General features: G+C 45.0%; 1 protein-coding gene across 1 annotated transcript in view; it reads right to left on the bottom strand.

The window, feature by feature from the left end:
- arhgap42a (Rho GTPase activating protein 42a) overlaps positions 1-24911 on the bottom strand; it is a 480518-nt gene that overhangs the window by 105807 nt on the left and 349800 nt on the right. Inside the window, exons 11-13 of the mRNA XM_078545811.1 lie at positions 19640-19718; positions 15524-15560; positions 4746-4808 (exon numbers count right to left, since the gene is read on the bottom strand). Coding sequence (XP_078401937.1) covers positions 4746-4808; positions 15524-15560; positions 19640-19718 — 179 coding nt within the window. The remainder of the gene's footprint in view (positions 1-4745; positions 4809-15523; positions 15561-19639; positions 19719-24911) is intronic.

Genomic DNA, 24911 nt, shown 5'->3' with positions numbered 1-24911 from the left:
GTCTTCCTTTTACTCTGAGGCTGTGCCCTTGGGTCCTAGTCTCTCCTACTAATGGAAACATCTTCCCCCACGTCCACTCTATCCAGGCCTTTCAGTATTCTGTAAGTTTCAATCAGATCCCCCCCTCATCCTTCTAAACTCCATCGAGTATAGACCCAGAGTCCTCAAACGTTCCTCATATGTTAAGCCTTTCATTCCTGGGATCGTTCTCGTGAACCTCCTTTGGACCCTCTCCAGGGCCAGAATATCCTTCCTGAGATACGGGGCCCAAAATTGCTCACAATATTCTAAATGTGGTCTGACCAGAGCCTTATAAAGCCTCAGCAGCACATCCCTGCTTTTATATTCTAGTCCTCTCGAAATAAATGCCAACATTGCATTTGCCTTCCTAACTACCGACTCAACCTGCAAGTTAACCTTAAGAGAATCCTGGACTAGGACTCCCAAGTCCCTTTGCACTCCAGATTTCTGAATTCTCCCCCCATTTAGAAAATAGTCTATGCCTCTATTCTTCCTACCAAAGTGCATGACCTCACACTTCCCCACGTTGTATTCCATCTGCCACTTCTTTGCCCATTCTCCTAACCAGTCCAAATCCTTCTGCAGCCTCCCCGCCTCCTCAATACTACCTGTCCCTCCACCTATCTTTGTATCATCTGCAAACTTAGCCAGGATGCCCTCACTTCCTTCATCTAGATCATTAATGTATAAAGTGAAAAGCTGTAGTCCTAACACTGACCCCTGCGGAACTCCACTAGTCACGGGCCGCCATCCTGAGAAGGATCCCCTTATCCCCACTCTCTGCCTCCTGCCAGACAGCCAATCTTCTATCCATGCCTCTAACTTGCCTCTAACACCATGGGCTCTTATCTCAGCCTCCTGTGCGGCACCTTGTCAAAGGCCTTCTGGAAGTCCAAGTAGATAACATCCATTGGCTCTCCTTTGTCTAACCTACTCGTTACCTCCTCAAAGAATTCTAACAGATTTGTCAGGCATGACCTCCCCTTGATGAAACCATGCTGACTTTGCCCTATTTTACAATGCACTTCCAAGTATTCTGAAATCTCATCCTTAATAATGGACTCTAAAATCTTACCAACGGCCGAGGTCAGGCTAATCGGCCTGTAATTTCCTGTCTTTTGCCTCATTCCCTTCTTAAACAGGGGGGTTACATTAGCGATTTTCCAGTCCTCTGGGACCCTCCCTGACTCCAGTGATTCTTGAAAGATCACCACTAGGTCCTCCACTATCTTTTCAGCTATCTCCTTCAGAACTCTGGGGTGTAATCCATCTGGTCCAGGTGATTTATCCTCATATTTAATCTTCTCCCTCCTTATTTCTTTTTTAGTTGTCCTCTGTTGGTCTTTGTAGGCTTCCTAATCCCCCCTGGTTTCCCACTGCTCTTCGCCGCATTGTATGCTTTCTCTTTAGCTTTTATGCTGTCCCTGACTTCCCTTGTCAGCCATGGTTGCCTCATCCTCCCTTTAGTATGCTTCTTCTACCTAGGGATGAATTTTTGCTGTGTCTCCCAAATTACTCCCAGAAACTCCTGCCATTGCTGTTCCACTGTCTTTTCTGCTAGGCTCATCTCCCAGTCAATTCTGGCCAGCTCCTCCCTCATGCCTCTGTAGTTGCCTTTATTCAGCTGTAATACCGTTACATCTGATTCCAGCTTTTTCCTCTCAAATTGCAGGGTAAATTCTATCATATTATGGTCACTTCCTCCTAAGGGTTCCTTCACCTTAAGCTCCCTTATCAAATCTGCCTCATTACACATCACTAAATCTAGAATTGCCTGTTCCCTAGTGGGCTCCACCACAAGCTGCTCCAAAAAGCCATCTGGTAGACATTCCACAAATTCCTTTTCTTGGGATCCACTACCAACCTGATTTTCCCAGTCTACCTGCATATTGAAATCCCCCATGATCACTGTAACCTTGCCTTTCTTACACGCCTTTTCTAGCTCCCGGTGTATCTTGTGCCCCACATCCTGACTACTGTTCGGAGGCCTGTACATAACTCCCATTATGGTTTTTTTACCTTTGCGGTTCCTCAACTCTACCCACACAGATTCTACATCATCTGACCCTACGTCATTTCTTGCTATCGATTTAATTTCATTTCTTATTAACAAAGCAACCCCACCCCCTCTGCCAACCTGCCTATCTTTTCGATAGGATGTATATCCTTGGATATTTAGCTCCCAGTCCTGATCCCCTTGCAGCCATGTCTCCGTGATGCCCACCACATCATACCTGCCAATTTCAATCTGCGTCACAAGCTCATTTACCTTATTTTGTATACTGCATGCATTCAGATACAACACCTTCAGTCCTGTATTTCCCGTCCCCTTTCTCATTGTCGTCCCTTTATCTGATGTGCTTGAAGTTAGATTCCTAGCCCTTTCCAAACACTCTGTCCTATTTTGAGTTCTGGGGACTTTAATAGCCTTTCCTGGGCTCTCCTTTCTTTTCACTTTTTTCATAATTTTCCATGAAGTTGAATCCACCTCCCCACACGCTAACCTGCTGCTTTGTTTCCCATTAGTCATACTTCTTGGAGTTTTACCCTTCCCTCCTCCCCCCCCACCCCACTTTCTAGTTTAAAGTCCTGTTGACCACCCTATTTACCCTTTTCGCTAGAACATTGGTCCCAGGTCGGTTCAGGTGGAGACCGTCCCAACGGTACAGATCTCTCCTGTTCCAATACTGATGCCAGTGCCCCACGAAATGGAACCCCTCTTTCCCGCACCACTCCTTTTTAGCCACATATTTACTTCCCTTATTCTCGCGTCCCTATGCCAATTTGCACGTGGCTCGGGTAGTAATCCGGAGTCTCCTTGGGGAGGGTAGTGGATGCCATGGAGACCTGGTCTAGCAGAACAAGGAGATGCACACAGACCTGCACTCCATCGTGGGAGCCATGGGTGAGTTCCTGCAGTAGCAGTGCGAGAGAGAGAAATGGGGCACCTCGACATCCCTTCAGGTACTCCTTCCCCTCAAGGAGTCAGGCCAGGGCCCCTGGGCATCCGAAGGGAGGAGGAGCAGCAGCTGGACACCCCGGGGTCATCTAGTCAGGAATCTCAGAGGCTGTCCTCTCCTTCCCAGTCCCCATTGACTGAGTCCCCCAACCCCATCCTCTATCACCGCTGGCCAATGTGTGATTCTGTAGGGAGAAGTGTATGTGTATGGCAGGGCCTTTTGGAGCCTCGTGTAAGAACTCTCCCATGCATGGGGATTCTTCACATATCATACTCACCTCAATGTCCTGAGCATTTTGAATGTTGCCTGCTGATGTTTGCTTTCAGTTGTCCATCTGAGCTGACCTGCATCTCTGCACACCCAATGATCACACTCCCGTGCAGCACCTGATCTCGCCCACCACGACTGTCATTTCACTTCTGATTTGGACAGCATAGTCTGGATGCAGTTTTTCATGCGCTCCCCCGTCTTTTCCCCTCCTCCAGTCACCCATTTCCTTTCCTTCATCGCAGTTAACCGCCATGGCATCACCTTCCACCTCCCCTCTGTGACCTACCAGCCACACCCTTTCCTTCAGGGATGTCCAGGTGAACGAGCAGATTCCCTTCCTTCCCAAAAATCCCACCCCCATCCACATTTACCTCCCTGACCTCCTACCTCCCACCCCCAGGGTCTGTGTCTGCCTCTGAGTCCCCATCAACCACCCTCGCCGTCCGTTCTACCACTACCTCACCCTTCCAACCTCACTCTGCCCTCAGTCATTCTCACCATTCCCTCATACCACGTCCACCCTCAGTTTTGTGAACCACAATAGTAACAAAACAAACACACTGAATTTTTATTAAAACTGCAACATGAGCCTTTCAATGCAGTTTAGCAAAGCTTCCATGCACACATAGGGGTTAAACACCACTGCCTGACTGTAAATCCTCCTCTGAATTTTATAGCTACTCTGCATGTAGTTTCTTCCAGGTTACCCCTCAAAGAAATTCTGGAGGCCCTCCTCATGCTGGCAGCAGCAAGCATGTTGAAGTAGTATTTGACCGGCTAAACTCTGCAGCACCTCTGCTGGCAGTTAAGAGCCTTCTGACTCAGTGCTGTTCTCCTCTTCCAACAGGTCATAGAACATGCTAATGTCAGTAAGAACAGAAGTCATAAGTGCTGTCACCTATTTCTCCAAGTGTGAGTGCTGCGCTTTCATGAGCAGTTAAGTGTTGCCCTCTAGCTGTAATCATCTTCAAGAGCTCAACCACACTCACCCACATAAACGTCTTTGGGACCAAGCCCTTGGAATATTTTCTGATCTCACAAACTCCATCTTCCCTACAGATATATTTTCAGAGCCCGTCAACCTCCCCATCTTGTGTTCAGAAACAGAGGGCCTCACAACTCCCCTCCTTCACTGGGACTCTGCAGGGGTTTTGCCCCTCACCCTGCTTGTCACCTGCTTCCAACCATCCACTTCCCCTTTCCATGTTGCAGACCCTGTCACTAGCCTCCTCACTTTTCCTCTTTCTTCCTCCTGTCTTTCTCCCCCTTTCCTCTCTTTCTCCCTGCTCCCTCACTTTCTTCCAATCTAATTTGCCTCCTTGCCCCACTTGGTGCAATTAGCCTCACCCTGCAACACTTCTCAACCTGAGTAAAATGCTTGTTCTTTAACTCCGAATGCGCAATGTTATGGATGATAGACTTGTGATTTTAATAAAATTACCAGTTTAGGAGTCATTGCTTACAAGTATTAAGAAACAGCAGTCAGTCTCATACCTCTTGTCTCCACAGCTTCAATGCACTTCTTTACAAAATTAAAACCAGCCTCATTAAGGTACACTGCAAAACAAAATTGAGTCCCTTAAGTTTCACAACTAATTAAAAAATTAAGTCAGTAAATTCAGGGAAACAAAACATTGAAATGACAGTGTCATTCTTGTTAGTCATGCATCTTAAATTAGATTTCACCAACATTAACTTGAGTTTTATTCACATTCCAGCAAATACCTAGGTAGAATTTTTGAAATCTAAATTTTTAATTACTGAAATTCCCATGCCTACATGTGCAGTCAGTGCCTGCAGTTTTTATGGAATACAGCATAAAATGAACTTGCTAAATACTCAAAAAAGAGGCAGTTAATACCTTTTCTTTCCTTTGATACAAGTAATATTGAACAGGTTTTAAACATATCTGAACTGCAAATTATGTTTACTGCAACAGAATGTTACTTTGCCAGCATTCTCAGTCAATTGACTGAGTAAAAAATCAAAATACTTCATATGGAATAGATATTAAAAAGAAAGGCTCAACATCAGTAATATCAAAAACTCAAAACATTTATAAAGAATGACTGAGATGGTTTCCCACTGGCTCAGCAAGCATTTTTTTAAATAAATTATTTCAAAGAGTCCTATCCTGTTAGGATAAACATAAGAGTGTAAGGGGTGTTGGGTGGGTGGGGAGAGGGGGGAGAGAAATTGAGTTCGTTCGCACCCATTCCTTGGGCACTACGAATGCCTTTATAGCTCCCAAATGGTGAGCGTGGCTTACATGTACATTTGTGAACATCTGCTGGAAGTGCAGATTTGACACCATTTTGGATTTCAACACTTCAGGTGATGCCCTCTTTTAACCTCGCATAGCTGAACATGCATTCAGCAGCAGGAAGGATTCCCATTAGTGCTATTTAAAGGGATCTTCAACTATTTACAGTTTAATTGCTGGTTGATTTCTTCTGCAGTTACTATGAATCAACAAGTGTTTGCTGTTTCTATGATTATTTCAAGTTACACAAGTCTACAGAGAGTGGTGTGGCAGGTGTTGAAGCCTTTTATGAACTTCAAGGCTTGTGCACAAACTAATTGCTTCCAGACATGAGTGCACTGGTAGGATTTCTTGTTAGAATACAGCATGACTTGGAGAATGAATGGAGAACACACAGATCAGAACAAGCAGAGGGAAAGAGGAGGGGCAGAAGGACTCTCAGCAGGAGCCATATCCGCCCAGGCTGTACAAGGAGCAATTCTCCTACAGACCCTCAGCAAAGAACAGTGTGAGAGATGTCTGCACGTCAGTAAAGACATCATCACTGAAATCTGCCACCTGCTGCAACCACAGAGGGCGGCTAGGGCCACACTACCAGAGGCTGTGGAGTGGCCATGATGATGAACTTTTATGTGTCTGGCTCCTTCCAGGCTAGAGTTGGAGATCTTGTAGTTTGTTACCCATTGTTGCACTAAGGGAACTAACGAAAGCTCTGTGTTCAAAGAGAACAAACAACATTTCATTCAACAATTATAGATTGTAACCACCTCACCCATTTTGTTTCATTTTTCTTTGCTGCTTAGGTTTACTCTCTCTTCCTTTGCTTTTGGATGGTAGCTATTTGTGATCCTGCCATTCACACTTCCTCAAGACACATCTTTTGTTTCTTGTCACATTTACCTCTCCATTTTTCTTTGCGCCATGAACCTATTTCACACTTAATTTCTCCTTTCACAGACATTCCCTTTTATTCTTTTTGCCAGCCTTCTACCTTTCACTTGCTCTAAATCTATTACATTACTAACTTTTCCCAGTTCGGATGAAAGGTCATACAGCTGAAAAGTTAACTCTGTCTCTCTCTCCACAGATGCTGCCAAGCGTGCAAAGTATTTTCAGCATTTTCTGTTTTTATTACATTTAATTCCCTTTTGCCAGAAACAAACAGGCAGAGTAAGAATGCAGCTTTACTAGGATTGCAAGCATTCCTAAGCACAGTGCCATTGAGTGCACACTCATTGCTTCGTGGGCACTGCATGCCCTATACCGGAAGTAAAAGGGATTACATTCCCACAAAGTCCAGCTGATGCGCAGCCATAGGCAGCAAATGATTCCGGTCAATGCCTTGTGCCCTGGCTGTAGTTATGATGCCTTCATTCTGCTGGAGTCCACTGTGCCAGCTAAATTTGACCCACCAGGGCAAGCCAAAGGGTAGCTACTAGGCAGCAAGGGTTATCCACTGACAACATAATTGATGATTCTGATATGCAAACCACACACACATGCACAGCATGCATATAAAAAGCCATGCCGCCACATAAAAGAGAGCTGGCCATTGGTCTGCTGAAACAATGCTTCTGCTGCCTGGATCGTACTGGAAGAACCTTGCAGTACTTGACAGAGGGTGTGTCAAGATTAGGGGTGGTCTGTTGCCTGATGCACAACCTAATAGGTCAGATATTGCCATTGGCTGTAAGGCGAGCAGCTGAGGAGGAGAAGGAGAAAGTAGAGAGCAGGAACAAGATGAGTTGAGGCAACTGAGACAACCACTTTCTGTCCAGATCCTCCATGAAGAATTAATGCAAGTGCCATACTAGTAACTGAAATTCCAATTCTCCATTTACAACCAGGTTTACATCTTACTTTGCCTCTCTAACTGATGATTGCAGTATGCACTTGGCCACAAGGCAAAAATAAAAGCCACCACAAAATACTTAATGCAAACCAAATTCATTAATAAAATCAAGCCAAATAGCATACAAAAGTCAACAAATTACCCATGTCTGTTCCCTTAATTTATGCCTTCCATGGGTCTTTGCCTGTCCTAGTGTTCCTTTGTGGTGCTACCGCAATGTTTGCAGCATGGCTGATGGAAGTCTGCTGACATTCAGTGGAAGAGACTCCAGGTGGCCCTTAAGGACAATGTCGAATGGCTCTAGGTCCAGCTGTGGACTGCACCATCTTGACATGGGTGACAGCAGTTTGGGCTGGCTGGCTAAAAAGCAATAGCAAAGGCACTGATAGAGTGGCAGGGGTGTGAAGACTGCTAGTCCCCTGGGACCTCATAAATCCTCGTAATCAAGTTATCAACCCATCCTGCTCCTCCTCTCTACTTTCTCCTCCTCCTTCTCAGCTGCTCGCCTTATAGCCAATGGCAATCCTAGTAATCTAATGAACGACAGAATGCTGGACTGCTGTGACACCTTGAAACTCTTTTGCATGCTGTAATTCACAACCATTAAAGCAGCAATTTTGGCTTGCATGGCAGCAAGGTGAGCTTGCATGACAAATCTAACTGAACGTTTTAATAAATCAACGGAGAAATTTGATGAAGGGAATGCACCAATGTTGTCTGAATGCATTTTAAGAAAGAGTTTGATAAAGTACCACATAAAAAACTAGTTAACAAAATTGAGGAATATGAAGGAGGATCAGTGTCAGCTTAGTGAGAAAAAAAATTGGCTTCAGAACAGAAAAAACTGAACGAATTGGGTAACTAGTTGCTTTTCAGACCGGAAGATTTTAGACAGTGGTGTCATCGAAGGGTCAGTGCTAGGACCGCTGCTTTTTTGATGTATATATAAATGACTTTGACATTGGAAAAAAGTAAACTTTTAAAATTTGTCTATGATATCAAACCTGGGAATGTGATAAACATTAAGGATGATACCAATTGACTGCAACAGGACATAGATAGTTAGCAGAATGGGCAAATAAGTGGCAATTACAATTTAATGTAAAATGTGAGGTGATGCATTTTGGCAGAAGTGTTAAGAGGAGGCAATATTGCCTTAATGGCACAATTCGGAAGGGTGTGCAGGAACAGAGAGCCCTGGAGTTCATGTTCATAGATCTTTGAAGGTGGCAGGATATATTAAGAGAATAGTTAGCAAAGCATATGCGATCTTGGGCTTCATAAATCACGGTCTTGAGTCCAAAAACAGGGAAGTTATGCTGAACCTTTATTTACATCCGATTAGGCCACAAGTAGAGTATTGTGTCTAGTGCTGCTTTGAAAAAGAGGGTCCTTGAGAGTATGCAGAGGTAATTTATCAGAATGGCTTCAGGGATGAGGGATTATAGCTACATGGTTAGGTTGGAGGAGTTGAGGGGAGATCTGAAAGAGGTGAGCAGGACCATGACAGGTTTAGATAAGGTAGACAAAGAAAAGCTGTTCCCATCAGCTGACGGTACAAGAACTAAGGGACACAGATTTAATGTTTTGGACAAGAGACAAAGGGGAATGTGAGAAAGAACTTATTTTATGCAGCTAGCAGTAATGACCTGGCACTTGATGCCTATGAGGCTGGTGAGACAATCAATGACTTCAAAAGTAAATTGGGTAGATATTTGAGGGAAATAAACTTGGAGGGCTATGAGGATACGGCAGGGGTGAAGGGGCTGACTAGATTGCAATCTAGAGTCAGCATGGACTCGATGGGCCAAATGGCCTCTTTCTATGGCATTGTAACAGCAGTGAATTTTTACTGCAACACTCAAGGATTGGGTGGTTTCTGCTTGAGCTGCAACGGAAACTGCTACAACTTCCCCCACACTTATGGACCCAACTGCACCATGATTGGGTCCATAAGTGTGTGACTGGAGTTGGTCACCACTTCCATGCTGGAAAGGTTGGGTTCCACGGTCTGGGTAGAGCCCTGTGCCAACTTGGTGCTGTATTCTTCATGCTTCTTGACATTGAATGCAGCCTTTCTGGCAGGGCTCCCAATGTAACAAGCATATCATTGTGCATACCCAGCAACGTTCTTCTGTAGGTTGCCCGATCACAGTTCTCATCCACATCCTCTGTATCCAAACCTGTGTGTATTCTCACCCTACGGCATCCTGGCCACGCACTAGCCTTGCCCTATCCGAGCTGGAGGTCAGCCATGCCTGGTGTCTAAGTATCTGAGCTGGTGGCCTCTTGGTATTGCTCTGCCTGCCCAGGTTGTAACTCTTGGGTATCCATAAGGGAAAAAGTGTATGGGCGAGGTTGAGATGCAGTGTGGGGAGGGGAAGGGGGATAAGAAGTGCATGCTTTTAAATCAGAGTTTGGGATGAGGGGTAAGTGGGGTGTGAGAAGGAATAGATACGAGGACATCATCATCTTCAGTGGTTTCAGCCCTGATGTTGACCACGGCCTCAACAATGGCCAGCAGGATCACGTCCACAGGGGCTGTGACATGCAGGAGTGCCTGTCTCACCCTGGTTAGCTCCTGCTGTTTGGTGATGTGGCTTTCATTGATGAATGGCTGGCAGTGTGTGCAAGTAAGCTGTGGAGTGTAAGTATGAGGCTTGCAAGAATGCTAAGTGTGTGAGGGTGAAGTGAAGCATATGCATTTTAGGTATGATTCCTGATTAATAGAGGTTGCTGGTGAGTATGTGATGTGGTTTGAGCAGTGTTTGAGGCTAATGCCGCAGGTAGTAGGATACGGCATTTGAAGATGCATTCACTGACCTTAACTATATGTGCAAGGCCATTGCACTTGCGACACCACAATCAAGTTTGGTTTTTATTATTTAACGGGATGTGGGTGTCACTGGCAAGGGCAGCATTTGTTGCCTATAAGCCACCTTCTTGACCGGCTGCAGTCAATCTGGTGCAGGTGGCCCATGTAACTGCTGGGAAGTGAATCCAAATCCTCAAGGTTTAACTCATGGGACTGACCTCCACAACTAGCTGATCCAACTGCCTTTATAACTGTGTTTGGAGGGCCTGATTTTTCACTCCCCCTGCACCCCCACCACCTCACAACCCTGCCAAAACACTGCTCTTGTGGGTACAGGAGAACTCCTCTCCTCATCTTCTCTAAGATCTCCCATGCAATGTCTGAAAATCATGGAAGCCTGCTCTCTCCCATATTCAGCTATCCAATGTCTTTCCCAGCTCAAGCAAGGCTTCCAACACCAGCTCTAGCCACACTACACTTACCCTTTAAGAGGTATAGGTAGTTTTAGAATGAGAAAGTATTGATTTTGGGCCTGCTGTTGATGTGAGCAGGCAATCAGCTTCGACCACCTTTTCAGGAACAGCGCATCACTTCCTGACAATGCTGAGTAAAAAAACACTTCTCTCCTCTCCTCTCTACATCTTTTGCAAATTATTTCGAACCTATGACCTCTAGTTATTGATCCACTCACTAGAGGGATTTTTTTCCCCTGTAATCATCTTGGGAACCTCTATTTGGTCACTTCTTAACCTTCTCTGTTCCAAGGAGAACAGTTTTAACTTTCCAACCTCTCCTCATAAGTGAGGTTCTTCAGCACTTGTAACATCCTGGCAAACCACCACTATATCCCTTCTATTGTCTTTACATGTTTCCTGAATTGGTGCCCAGAATTTTCCATAATACTCCAGCTGAGGCTTAACCAGTGATAAGGGTGAAATCTTTTTGCAGCGATGAGCGGAGCTTCCGTTCCAAGGCAGGACAGCTGGCCACGCACAAGAATGCTATATACATTCAGGGCACGGCCAATTGTGTGGCGGGGCTGGGCAGGAAGTCGTCAAGCCCACCATTACCTCACAGGCATCCAGTCCCCGCAAGCCTGCAGCATCATTCTGGCTGTCTGAGAGGATTTTAAGTGTGAACTGCTACCACCCCTCCCCACCTGCCACACTTGGATCCCTGGAGCTCATTACCCTGCACGCTCCCTCAGCCACCTTTGACCTTCCTTCCATCACCCTCGACCCTCAACCCTCTCTCCATCAGCTGCCTTATGTGACCCTCAAGCCACACACCATCATCCTTGATCAATTGTCTATCAACCTAGAGCTGCCACCCATCATCATCAAGTTGTCCCACAGCATCCTGGACCTGCCAACTGTCATACTATCACCTTCGATCTGCCCTCAGTTACCCTAAACTCTCCCAGCCTCACTATTGACCTGCCCTCAATCATCCTTGATCTCCCCTCTATCAGTCTCTAGCTGCCTTGGCAGAGACTGACCTTCCCTCTGTCAGGCAGCTCCCTCCCTCTGATCTTCATGACCAGAGCTCCCTCTCTCAGACAGCCATGCCACTGCCTCACTGGACAGCTGCCACCCAAGCTCAATGCATCAGCTTAGCCTCCTCCCCCCTGGTCCAACAAAGTAGCCCATACAAGAAAAACGGCTCCTTCGTACTACAAATCCACCAGGGAGACTACCTCGCCTGCGGAATGCCATCTTTAACCAGTCATGAATCTGAAGGCACAGGTTTCTAGTTTGCTGCCGACTTAATCACAAAGGTACAATTTAATCTGGCAACCATGTGTTTTAATGAGCTTGCATAAAAAATAGGCTCCTGCTGCTAGCCGTAGGAAACCACAATCCATCTTTAATCCAGTGCCAATTTACTTCTCAACTTTATTCCCGCAATTGGGAATTGTGCCTCCTGCACAATTTAGTGGCCTCACCCGTCTTGTTTCCCATTCCTGGGGGCCTTCACACGTTTAAAAATAAAGCTATAACTATGAGTTCTGTGTGAGAAAAATGTATTCATTTGCTCCAGATACCCTTCGCATAAGATGCTTTCACTTTGGAGATTATTGCCCATGAATTTCTAGTATCTCTACTTTTATATTCTATTCCTCTGTCTAAACCCATATGCTTTTTGACCATCTTCAAATCAACTTGCCCAGCCAACTTTAAGGATTTGTTAATAAGGACTAAGTCTAAGTCTTTAGAAACTTTGTAAAGAATAACAGATCCAAAAACGAATTCTTGGAGAACACTATCTGGACCTGGAAAAATTTATTAATTTTGCTTCCAATTTCCACCCCTCCATCATTTTCACATGGTCCATCTCTGACACTTCCCTTCCCTTCCTTGACCTCTCTGTCTCAATTTCTGGTGATAGACTGTCCACCAATATCCATTACAAGCCTACCAACTCCCACAGCTACCTCGACTACAGCTCCTCACACGCCGCTTCCTGTAAGGACTCCATCCCATTCTCTCAGTTCCTTCGCCTCCATCGCATCTGTTCTGATGATGCCACTTTCAAAAACAGTTCCTCTGATATGTCTTCCTTCTTCCTTAACCGAGATTTTCCACCCACGGTGGTTGACAGGGCCCTCAACCGTGTCCGGCCCATCTCCCGCATATCCGCCCTCACACCTTCCTCTCCCTCCCAAAACCGTGATAGGGTCCCCCTTGTCCTCACTTATCACCCTACCAGCCTCTGCATTCAAAGGATCATCCTCTGCCATTTCCGCCAACTCCAGCATGATGCCACCACCAAACACATCTTCCCTTCACCCCTCCTGGTGGCACTCCGCAGGGATCATTCCCCCTGGGACACCCTGGTCCACTCCTCCATCACCCCCTACCCTCAACCCCCTCCCACGGCACCTTCCCATGCAACCGCAGAAGGTGCAACACCTGCCCCTTTACTTCCTCTCTCCTCACCGTCCAAGGGCCCAAACACTCCTTTCAAGTGAAGCAGCATTTCACTTGCATTTCCCTCAATTTAGTCTACTGCATTTGCTGCTCCCAATGCAGTTTCCTCTACATTGGAGAGACCAAACGCAGACTGGGTGACCACTTTGCGGAACACCTTCGGTCTGTCCACAAGCATGACCCAGACCTCCCTGTCGCTTGAAATTTCAACACTCTACCCTGCTCTCATGCCCACATGTCCGTCCTTGGCCTGCTGCATTGTTCTAGTGAAGCTCAACGCAAACTGGAGGAATAGCACCTCATCTTCCGACTAGGCACTTTACAGCCTTCCGGACTGAATATTGAATTCAACAATTTTAGATCATGAACTCTGTCCTCCATCCCCACCCTCTTTCAATCCCCCTTTTTTCCAATAATTTATATAGATTTTTCTTTTCCCACCTATTTCCATTATTTTTAAATGTATTTCCATCCATTGTTTTATCTCTACCTTTTAGCCTATTTCGATCCCTTCCCCCCACCCCACCCCACCCCTACTGGGGCTATCTGTACCTTGCTCGTCCTGCTTTCTACCCTTAATGTCACCTATTAGCACATTCCTTAGATAATATCACCACCTTCAACACCTCTTTGTCCCTTTTGTCTATGACATCTTTTGGTTATCTCCACCTATCACTGGCCCTCTATCCAGCTCTACCTGTCACCCCCCCCACCCCCCCCCCCCCACCAAAAACCAGCTTATATTTCACCTCTTTTCTATTTTTCCTTAGTTCTGTTGAAGAGTCATACGGACTCGAAACATTAACTGTGTTCCTCTCCGCAGATGCTGTCAGACCTGCTGAGTTTTTCCAGGTATTTTTATTTTTGTACTGCAAATTACCTCCTAGTCTAAAAAGTATCAATTCACCACTACCTTTTCCTTCCTGTCACTGAGCCAAATTTGCAACCAGACATCGTTTTCCCCTTAATTCCATGGGCTTCCATCTTCTTAATAAACCTCTCGTGTGACACTTTGTCGAATGTCTTCCAAAAGCCTACATATACACAACATCTACGACACTACCTTCATCAGTCTTCTCTGTTTCCCCATTAAAGAATTCAATCACATTAGTCAGACACAATTTGCCTCTATCAAACCTATGCTGGATCGCCTTGATAACCCACATCTTTCCAAATAATAATGATTTACAATTTCCCAGCACCAATGTTAGACTGACTAGCCTGCAGATCCTGGTTTATCCCTCTCCTCTGTCTTGAATAGTGGAACGACATTAGCAACGCTCCAGTCCTCTGACACTACTCATGTATCCAATGGAAATTGAAAGATTGTGACCAATGCCTTTGCCATTTCTAACTTTGCTTCTTGCAGCAACCCAAGATGCATTCTATCTGGATCAGGTGACTTACCATCTCTCAGTAATGTTAATCTTTCTAGTACGCATGCTCCATTATTATCCTGTCCATAACTAATTTGATCATTGGATAAAAATATATTAAATTGCAAACAACGCCTAAAAGGAAGGGTGGAAAGAAAATGAGGAAAGAACATCCAGGTTTAAAAATAAAACTGTAACTATGGGTTCTGTGTGAGCAAAATGTATCCATTTGCTCCAGATACCCTTCGCATAAGATGCTTTCATCTTGGAGATTATTTGCTTCTTCGAACAAAGAATAACATGTGCCAAGCTGGCTCCTGCTAATCCCAGAAGTGATCAGTTCAAGGTTCAGCACAGAAACATGAGAAAAACACTCAATGTAGTACTTCAGGAGCACTGCATTGTCATAGGTGTTATAGCTTGCCTACTCAGGTGGATGTAAAAGATCTCATGGAAGTATTTGAAGAAGGCTAGGGAAGTTCTCCTGGCCAACATTTATCCCTTAGTCAGAACCACCGGAAAAAGATTACTGTTTAGCTCATTGTTGCTTGTGGAGCATTGGTCTGTGCAAATTAGCTGCTGCATTTGCCTATGTAACCAGTGACTTCATTTCAAAATAATTTATTGGTTGCGAAGAACTCAGGGACATCCAGAGGGCTAGGAAGGCACTAAATAAAGGCAAGTTTGTTTTTATTTTTGACTGACAGATGTATATACATTTTATCTATTTAATTTATAGAAGGGATGGGATGCTTTTGATATGCCGCCCAATCCACATAAGTTGGTATTCTACAGTTCAAAATAACTTGGATGAATTTTATGGCCTGAATTACACATTCTATTACGTTATTTGGTGTGTACATATTGACAATCTATTCCACTGCACTTTGATAGTTGATTATTACCTGGTAGAGTTACAATCTTATTTTGTTTGTATCCATTTAAAATAAACAGCCATTTGTTAAAACGCTAACAGAAGAGTGTGTGAAGAACAGTAAAAATGTGCATATTTATGAGAAACCAAAAGATTTCTTACATTCTTCTTTCTTGCTAAGAGGAGGCAGAGTGTATATCTGGAAAAAAAATGATATTATTAACAACTTGACAACTTTGATAAGATACCAAACTAACCGGTATTAATTTTTTTATTTTAATAGTTTGATCTAAAATCACAAATTGAACACTAAAAGCATAACATTAAGACTGGAAGAATTATTTACTGTGCAATATTCTGAGAATGAAGACAATTCATAGGGCTGAGTTTTCCCCCATTGGGGGGGAAGTTGAAGGGCGGGCACGCACAGGCGCACTTCTGATCAGTGCCCCCGATCGGAGGCCCATCACCATTTTAAGTGGGCAGGCCGATTAAGGCCCGCCCAGTGTGAAGTCCCCCCCGGAGTGCTATGTGCTCCCTGTGCGGGCGGGGGCAATCCCAAAATCGAGAGTGCACTCTTTCGCGCATGTGCACGAAAAAGCGCACTCATCTCCCTGAGGCTAAGTGCAGCCTCAGGGAGATTGGCTCAAAATATTAAAAACCTAAAAATAGAAATGTAATATTTCCCTAACATGTCCCCTCATATGACAAAGTCACATGAGTCAGGACATGTCCATAATTTTTATAAAACCTTTATTAAAATTTTTTAAAACCTACATAAAACCTCATCCCGCCCATGGATGAGATTTCATGTTTTTTTTAGTTCGTGCCGGGGCTCCTGTCCTGCCCGCCAGCCTTAAGGTTGGATGGGCAGGTCCTTTAATTACATAATTGATCTTGTCAATGGCCTCAATTGGCCATTGACAGGTCGGCGGGTGCGCAGCTGATTTCATTGTGCCCCCGCCTTCCTGAAAATTTAAGTGGGGCACAGTGACGTTGAGAGTTCCCCCCGACGTCACCGCGTGTCATTTTATGCGTCAGCGAGCGGGCCGAGAGGGGAATGTGCAACGAGATCTGGGTGTCCTCCTACACCAGTCGCTGAAGGTAAGCATGCCAGTGCAGCAGGCAGTGAAGAAGATAAATGACCTTCATAGCGAGAGGGTTCGAGTATAGGGGCAGGGGTGTCTTGCTGCAATTATACAGGGCCTTGATGAGACCACACCTGGAATATTGTGTGCAGTTTTGGTCTCCTTATCTGAGGAAGGACGTTCTTGCTATAGAGGGAGTGCCAGCGAAGGTTTACCAGACTGATTCCTGGGATGGCGGGACTGAGATATGAGGAGAGATTGAGTCGCTTAGGATTATATTTGCTGGAGTCAGAAGAATGAGGAGGGATCTCATAGAAACCTATAAAATTCTAACAGGGTAGATGCAGGAAGGATGTTCCCGATGGTGGGGGAGTCCAGAGCCAGGGGTCACAGTCTAAGGATACGGAGTAGACCATTTAGGACTGAGATGAGGAGAAATTTCTTCACCTTGAGAGTGGTGAGCCTGTGGAATTCACTACTACAGAAAGTAGTTGAGGCCAACAAATTGTATGTTTTCAAGAAGGAGTTAGATATAGCTTTTGGGGCAAAAGGGATCAAAGGATATGGGGAGAAAGTGGGAGCAGGCTTTTGAGTTGGATGATCAGCCATGATCATAATGAATGGCGGAGCAGGCTCGAAGGGCTGAATGGCCTACTCCTGCTCCTATTTTCCATGGCCAGAATTTTCCTGTTGGTGATTTGGGGGCGGGGCCCGCTCGCGACGGGAAAATGACGCGGGATGACGTCGGGGGTGGTCCATTTAAATTTTTAGGAAGGCGGGCGGACAGCGAAATCAGCTGTTCATTCCGCCGACCTGTCAATGGCCAATTTAGGCCATTGACAGGATCATTAAGCTCATTGAAAGACCTGCCCGTCCAACCTTAAGGCTGGCAGGCAGGCCAAGAGCCCCAGCGGACTTCTGAAAAAAGATAAAACCTCATCCACTGGCGGGATGAGGTTTCATCTCCGTTTTTAAAAAGTTTATTAAAGTTTCACTCATATTTATTAACATGTCCCATCTCGTGTGACAGTGTCACATGAGGGGGACATGTTAATAATGTTTTTCTTTCTCTATTTTTAAAGCTTTTTAAACATTCAGCACTCTCCCTGAGACAGCACTTAGTCTCAGAGAGCAGTGCACCCTTTCGCGTGCATGCACGAAAGAGCGCACTTTGACAGATGGGGAATCCCTCCATCCCCCGCACAGGAAGCGCATAGTGCTTCCTGTCGGGCAGGCCACTAGGCCGGCCTTAATAGGAGCGCCCACGTAAAATGGCGGCTGGCCCCGTTTCGGCAGTGGAGTTTGACTGCCCGCCCACCGTCGAGTCGCTGGGGCCCACCCACCCACCAAGTTCAAAATTTTGGCCTATGTTTCTATGAATCCCGTGGAACACAGTCTCAGGAAAAGAGATTGAATGATTGGAAGGTGAGCCGTTGTTGAAGCAGTCGGAATTGGAGAGGTTTTTGAGGGAATTCAGAGGTTAGATCGTCAAAAGTGAAATGTTTGAGTCCCTCGTGAGGGAGACAAAGTTTTAAAGAGATATTATGACCATCAGTGTTCAATGACATTGGGTTGCTGAGAAGTCCGTGGATCTCTCCTGGTCACATCTGCCATTTAACGTGCAGTGTGGTGTGTTCGACCTCAGTTTACCTGTCATACTTACCTCATGTTAGTTCTGAATGTAGAGTGCAAGGTAGGTAGCGGAGATTGTTTTGCATTTCTGAATTTGTACAGTAAAGCTTATTTTGTTTGTTTAAAATTGTAGAATCTCTAGCTTTATTTTCCTAGTGGGTAACTGGGATTTCAAACTTTGTCTACTTTAAAGAAAAAGTTACTCTTGCCAGATTGTAAAGTGTTAAAAATTATGATGGGCCTGGATTTTTTCCTATGTTGGGCGGGCTGGGCGGGAGCGGGTATGGAGCTGATCACCGCCTGCGATCGGCTGCGCGCCGCCATTTTACATGGATGGGCCAATTAAAGCCCACCCAGCATAACGTGCGGCCAGTAGTGCTCAGCGCCATCTGTGAGGGCGCGGGGGCAGGAGGGAGAGTCGGGGCCTGCACTTTTTCATGCATGCATGCCAAAGAGTGCAGCAATCTCCCTGAGGCACGGAGCTGCCTTAGAGAAATTGAATAGATAATAAAACAGTTCAATAAATTATGTGAAAATTTATTTAAACATGTCCCCGCATGTGACAGTGTCACATGAGTTGGGACATATTTGTAAAGGTGGGAAAATCTTTTTATTTATTTTAGAAAAGCTTCAGGAAACCTCATCCCGCCTGTGGATGAAGTTTCCTGAAAAACTCGAAGGCCGCATGGGTTTTTCACCTGGCCGCCGACCTTAAAGCTGGACGGACAGCGTTCTTACATTCTTTAATCAATCCCTTAATAGGCCCTTAACATTCCGGCAGGCGCACAGCTGACTCCGACGCCCGCCTGCCGAACGAAACATCGCGATGATGTCGGGGCGTGCGATGATGTCGGGATGCACGCCCGACATCATCGCACATCATTTTATGCGAAGGCATGTCAGGTGCCCCCCCACACACCGACTGGAAGATTCTGCCCATGGGTTTGATAAGGCAATTAGGGGAAGAAAAACTATTCCTGATGGTTGATTAGTGTAAGGACAAAAAAATAAGATGATTAGCACACAAACTAAATGATGGGTGGAGACTTTTTTTTCAAACTGAGAGCATTGCTAGGGCATGAAGGGGCTGATATTTCTCTGCTTCGACTGAGCAATGATTATTTCTCTGATGCAAAGCAGAAGTAACTGATACGAAGACCCATAACATTGCATCTCAAATGCTTTAGCATTGCCCTGAGATTGAAGAGCTTCCCGCACAGCAGGTACTAACATTCAATTAAATGCCACTTAAAAGAACCAGGAATGATGTAACACTGTCTATCACCTAATTTTCTTCTCCCCATCTTAGGTGGTTGCCCATTTGAAGAAGCACCGAGAAGGACTAAGCCACAAATTCAGCACCGCCCCAGCTCGGATTGCGGATATGAGGAGGGACTGAAGCAAGGAGGAGGGAGCCCAGAGAAATATCCCCTCCCCAACTGCCCCCAAAATGATGTTCAGGCATTAATAATGCTCTGGATTCTACAATGTGGAGTATAAGGATGAGTTTGACAGTAAGTAGTACAGGTAACTATATCTCTTATATAAAATCTCATACTGGTTCCTTTCCATCCATTGCTTCTAACCAAAGTTTTCTGTTCGCTTCAGACTGAGCCTGGAGTGTAACGATGCCATGCCTGCAAAAGGAAAAAAATATATGAAGAAAATTCAAAATACTGAAAATGCTCACAAAAATTTCCTTTTTGTTGTATTGAATTTTCAATATTTATATTCAATGTCAGTAACTTCAGGATAAAAACAAAATACTGCAGATATTGGAACTCTGAAACAAAAACAAAAATTGCCGGAAAAACTCAGCAGGTCCGACAGCTTCTGCGGAGAGAAAGACAGAGTTAACATTTCGAGTCCGTATGACTCTTCTTCAGTTCTGTTTTTGTTTCAGTAACTTCAAACCCAATTACAGCACAACTTAAATGCAGGCATTATTACCTCTGCTGTAATGATACGCTTTATCAATCATTCACCAAAACGTTTACTAAATGGCATGAGTATAAAATTTTCCATCTCTCATATCAACTATTTTCATGTCTGAGATTATCCATCCCTTTATAGGGGAGGGCACTGCTGGTTTTATCGATCAAAACGATTACTTGACTACCCTCTTGGCATTCTTGTGCAAGTAGGTCCTAGTCAGTCTTCTATTTTTGCTCTGGTACAACAGCCAACACTGCAATATCAGATCTGCTGACCATAAGGTAGCACTGCTTTCCATTTGCTTTTTATGGTTCACTCACTAATAATCACTTCTAGTTCTACAATCACTCCTATGGCTATGTCTTCTCATCCCTCCTGGACAGGAATAACTCTAAATTCCTCCTGTACAACAAATAATTGCCTCTGACAATTTTTTACTGTACCCTCCCATCCTCACCTCTGACACCAAATACTCGTTTTAGCCCGTCAACCCTGCAAAGTCCTTCTTACTAGTATCTGGGAGCTTGTGCCAAAATTAGGAGAGCTATCTCACAGACTAGTCAAGCAACAACCTGACAGTCATACTCATGGAATCATGCCTTACAGACAATGTCCCAGACACCACCATCACCATCCCTGCCTATGTCCTGTCCCACTGACAGACAGACCCACCAGAGATGGTGGAACAATGGTATACAGTCAGGAGGGAGTTACCCTGGGAGTCCTCAACATCGATTTTGCACCCCATGAAGTCTCATGGCATCAGGTCAACTATAGGCAAGAAAGCCTGCTGATTACCACCCACTTCACCCTCTCAGCTGATGAATCAATACTCCTCCAGTTTGAATACTACTTGGAGGAAGCACTGAGGGTAGCTAGGGCAAAAAATGTACTCGGGGGGAGGGGGGTGGGAGGGGCCTTCAATGACCATCATCAGGAGTGGCTCAGTAGTATCACTACTAACTGAGCTGGCTGAATCCTAAAGGACATAGCTGCTATACTGGGTCTTTGGCAGGTGGTGAGGGAACCGACAGGAGGGAAAAAGACACTTGACTTCGTTCTCACAAATCTATCTGTTGCAGGTGCATCTGTCTATAACAGTATTGGTAGGAGCGACCACCGCACAGTCCTTGTGAAGACCAAGCCCCATCTTCACATTGAGGATACCCTCCACAGTGCTAAAAGGGATAGATTTCAAACAGATCTAGCAACTCAAAACTGGGTATCCATGAAACGCTGTGGGTTATCTGCAGTAGCAGGACTCTACACAACCACAATCTGTAACCTCATGACCCAGCATATCCCCCACTCAACCATTATCATCAAGCCAGAGGATCAACCCTGGTTGAATGAAGAGTGCAGGAGTGCATTCCAGGAGCAGCACCAGGCATACCTAAAAAATAAGGTGTCAACCTGGTGAAGATACAACACAGGACTACTTTCATGCCAAATAGCAAAAGCAGCAAGTGATAGACAGGGCTAAGCAATCCCACAGCCAACAGATCAGATCTGTCCTGCCACATCCAGTCATGAAGATGGTGGACAATTAAACAACTAACTGGAAGAGGAGGCTTCACAAATATCCCCATCCTCAAAGAAGGAGGAGCCCAGCACATCAGTGCAAAAGACAAGGCTGAAGCATTTGCAATAATCTTCAGTCAGAAGTACTGAGTAGATGATTCATGTTGGCCTCCTCCTAAGGTCCCCAGCATCACAGATGCCAGTATTCAGACAATTCGATTTACTCTACGTGATATTAAGAAATGGTTGAAGGCACTGGATACTGCAAAGGCTATGAGCCCTGACAACATTCCAGCAACAGTACTGAAGACTTGTGCTCCAGAACTAGATGTGCCCTGAGGCAAGGTGTTCCAGTACAGCTACACACTGGTATCCATCCAGCAATGTGGAAAACTGTCCCAGGTATGTTCTGTCCCGAAAAAGCACGGTAAATCCAAACCAGCCAATTACCGCCCCATCAGTCTACTCTCGTTCATCAGCAAAGTACTGTAATGGGGCCACCAACAATGTTATCAAGCGGCACTTACTCAGCCATAGCCTGCTCACTGATGCTCATTTCGGGTTCTGCCAGGGCCACCCAGCTCCTGACTTCATTGTAGCCTTAGTCCAAACATGGACAAAAGAGCTGAACTCAAGAGGTGAGGGGAGAGTGACTGTCCTTAACACCAAGGCAGCATTTGACCAAGTACAGCATCATGGATCTCAAGCAAAACTGGAGCCAACAGGAATCAGGAGGAAAACTCTTCAATGGTTGGAGGCACACCTTGCACAAAGGAAGATAGTTGTGGTTGTTGGAGGTCAATCATCTCAGTCCCTGGACATCACTGCAGGCATTCCTTACGGTAGTGTCCCCAGCCCAACCATCTTCAGCTGCTTCATCAATGGCCTTCCCTCCATCATAAGGTCAGAAGTTGATGTGGGGTTGTTCGCTGATGATTGCAAAATTTTCAGCACCATTTTTGACTCTTCAGATACTGAAGCGGTCTGTGCCCTCATGCAGCAAGACCTGGACAACATTCAGGCTTGGGCTGATAAGTGGCAAGTACATTCGTGCCACACAAGTGCCAGGCAATGGTAATCTCCAACAAAAGAGAATCCAACCATTTCCCTTTGACATTCAATGGCATTACCATTGCTGAATCCCCCCACTATCAACATTCTAGGGGTTACCATTGACCAGAAACTGAACTGGACCAGCCATATAAATACTGTGGCAACAAGAGCAGGTCAAAGGCTGGGAATTCTGCAGAGAGTAACTCACCTCCTTACTCTCCAAAGCCTTCCACCACCTACAAGGCATAAGTCAGGAGTGTGGTCAAATACTCTCCACTTGCCTGGGTGAATAAAGCTCCACCAACACTCAAGAAATTTGACACCATCCAGGACAAAGCAACCTGCTTGATTGGCACCCCATCCATCACCTTCAACATACACTCACTCCACCACCACGCAGAGTGGCAGCAGTGTGTACCATCTACAAAGTGCACTGCAGCAATGCAACAAGGCTGCTTCGACAGCTCTTTTCAAACCTGTGACCTCTACCAGCTAGAAGGACAAAGGCAGCAGATGCATGGGAACACCACCACCTGCATGTTTCCCTCTAAGCCACACACCATCCTGACTTGGAACTATATTGCTGTTCCATCATTGTCACTTGGTCAAAATCCTGGAAGTCGCCCACTAACAACACTGTGGGTGTGCCTACACCACCATGGACTGCAGCGGTTCAAGAAGGTGGCTCACCACCACACTCTCAAGGTCAATTAGCAATGGGAATTAAAAATGCTGACCTAGTCTGTGATGCCCATTTCCCTGAAAGAAGAATAGAAAAAATTGTCTAAAATCAAGGGCATCCATTCTGCTGCCTCTGGCTCTTATTCCTTTCAGCCAACCCTCTTTTCCCCCTTCTTTAAGACATTCATCCTACATTATTCCATAGCCCCTTCTCTTCCCCCACAACCACCTCAGCAGTTACTAATCTTATTCATGAAGACTCCTATAGCTCTTCCTATCCATATCCTTTACATTCAGCATCCATTTCCCAGCCCTAGGTCAATGAAGGAAAGCCAGTGAATGTAATGTTACATGGACTTCCAGAAAATTATGTAGAATGTAGCACACTATAGGGAAAGCTGAAGTGGCACAGAATTAAGGGAAAGGCAATTTTTCTAAAGTGGTTGGAAATAGGTACTGGTGTACTGGTGTCACATAGCATTCTGTTCTGGGATCTCTTCCATTCATTGTGTACATTAATGATTTGGATATACAGCTAGTTAGTGTACAAATTTAACAGTGTTAAATGGGAAGCATAGCAAATAACTCTGAAAACCAAAACGCTGCAAAGGGATATTGATAAGATGGAGGAATAAGCAGGCATAATTCAATGTCAGAATGTACATTTTGATTTAAAAGCAGGTTATAATTATGATTCAAATAAGGGAAGGCTTGGTGATATGTAAGAGCAGAAGGAATTGGGGATTCACATTCACAAAACATCAAAAGCAGCACCACAAGAGGAAAAGGGCATCATAAAGCAAAAGGAATACTGGGTTCTTCAAGAAGTGTAGAATATGAAACTAATGATGTAATGGTGACTCCATATCAAACTCTAGTAAGACTACAGCTGGAATACTGTTTCCTATTTTGGGCTTCACACTAGGAAAGATGTTGAAAGAATAGTGAGGGCATAGTGCATATGCACTGGATACTTTCTGGCATGAACAAATAGAAATTCAAAGAAAGACTTGAAAATTGAGCATTTTGTGTTCCAGGAGTTTAGGGGGTGTTTTGATAGTTTAAAATTAAGACGACATGAAGCAAGATAGATAAAAGCAAACTTTCCAGTAATTAATAGTCCAAAATGAGGGGACATAGAAAACAGAGTCCAGCTGAGCTAACTGAGTGAAGACTCGGTGTTTGGTGAGGGGGGAGTTTGGTGAAGTTGGGTGGTTGGGGCGGGGGTGCAGGTCTTTGTTTCCTTTTTCTATCTTTCTCACTCCATAGGAATTGGTTCTTGCTCTAATACAGGGGAAGGAGTTCGCTGTTTGGTGAGTATCGGGTAAGCGGGTAAGTTCTATTCTATTCCTGAAGTTTAAAGTAGTACACAAATTGATGGTAAAGTTAATAAAATATATAAGAAAGCAACATAAATAAGTGATTAATATAATTAAGTAATTATTTAAAACACATTAAGGATGGCAGGACAGGTGATGTGTCAAGGCTGCAGCATGTGGGATCTCCTGGATAACATTGTTACCCAGGGCAAACGCATCTGCAGTAAGCGTAAGTGTGGCTTGAGGAACTTCGGCTCAGTCATTGAGCTGCAGACTCTGCAACACATCAGGGAGGGGTAAAGTTATCTGGATGCTTTATAC

The sequence above is a fragment of the Cetorhinus maximus genome, chromosome 7 (genome assembly GCF_964194155.1).
Source record: "Cetorhinus maximus chromosome 7, sCetMax3.hap1.1, whole genome shotgun sequence".
NCBI classification, from domain to species: Eukaryota; Metazoa; Chordata; class Chondrichthyes; order Lamniformes; family Cetorhinidae; genus Cetorhinus; species Cetorhinus maximus.
The sequence above is the reverse complement of the archived record's forward strand: the minus strand, read 5'-3'. Positions and strand labels throughout refer to the sequence as shown.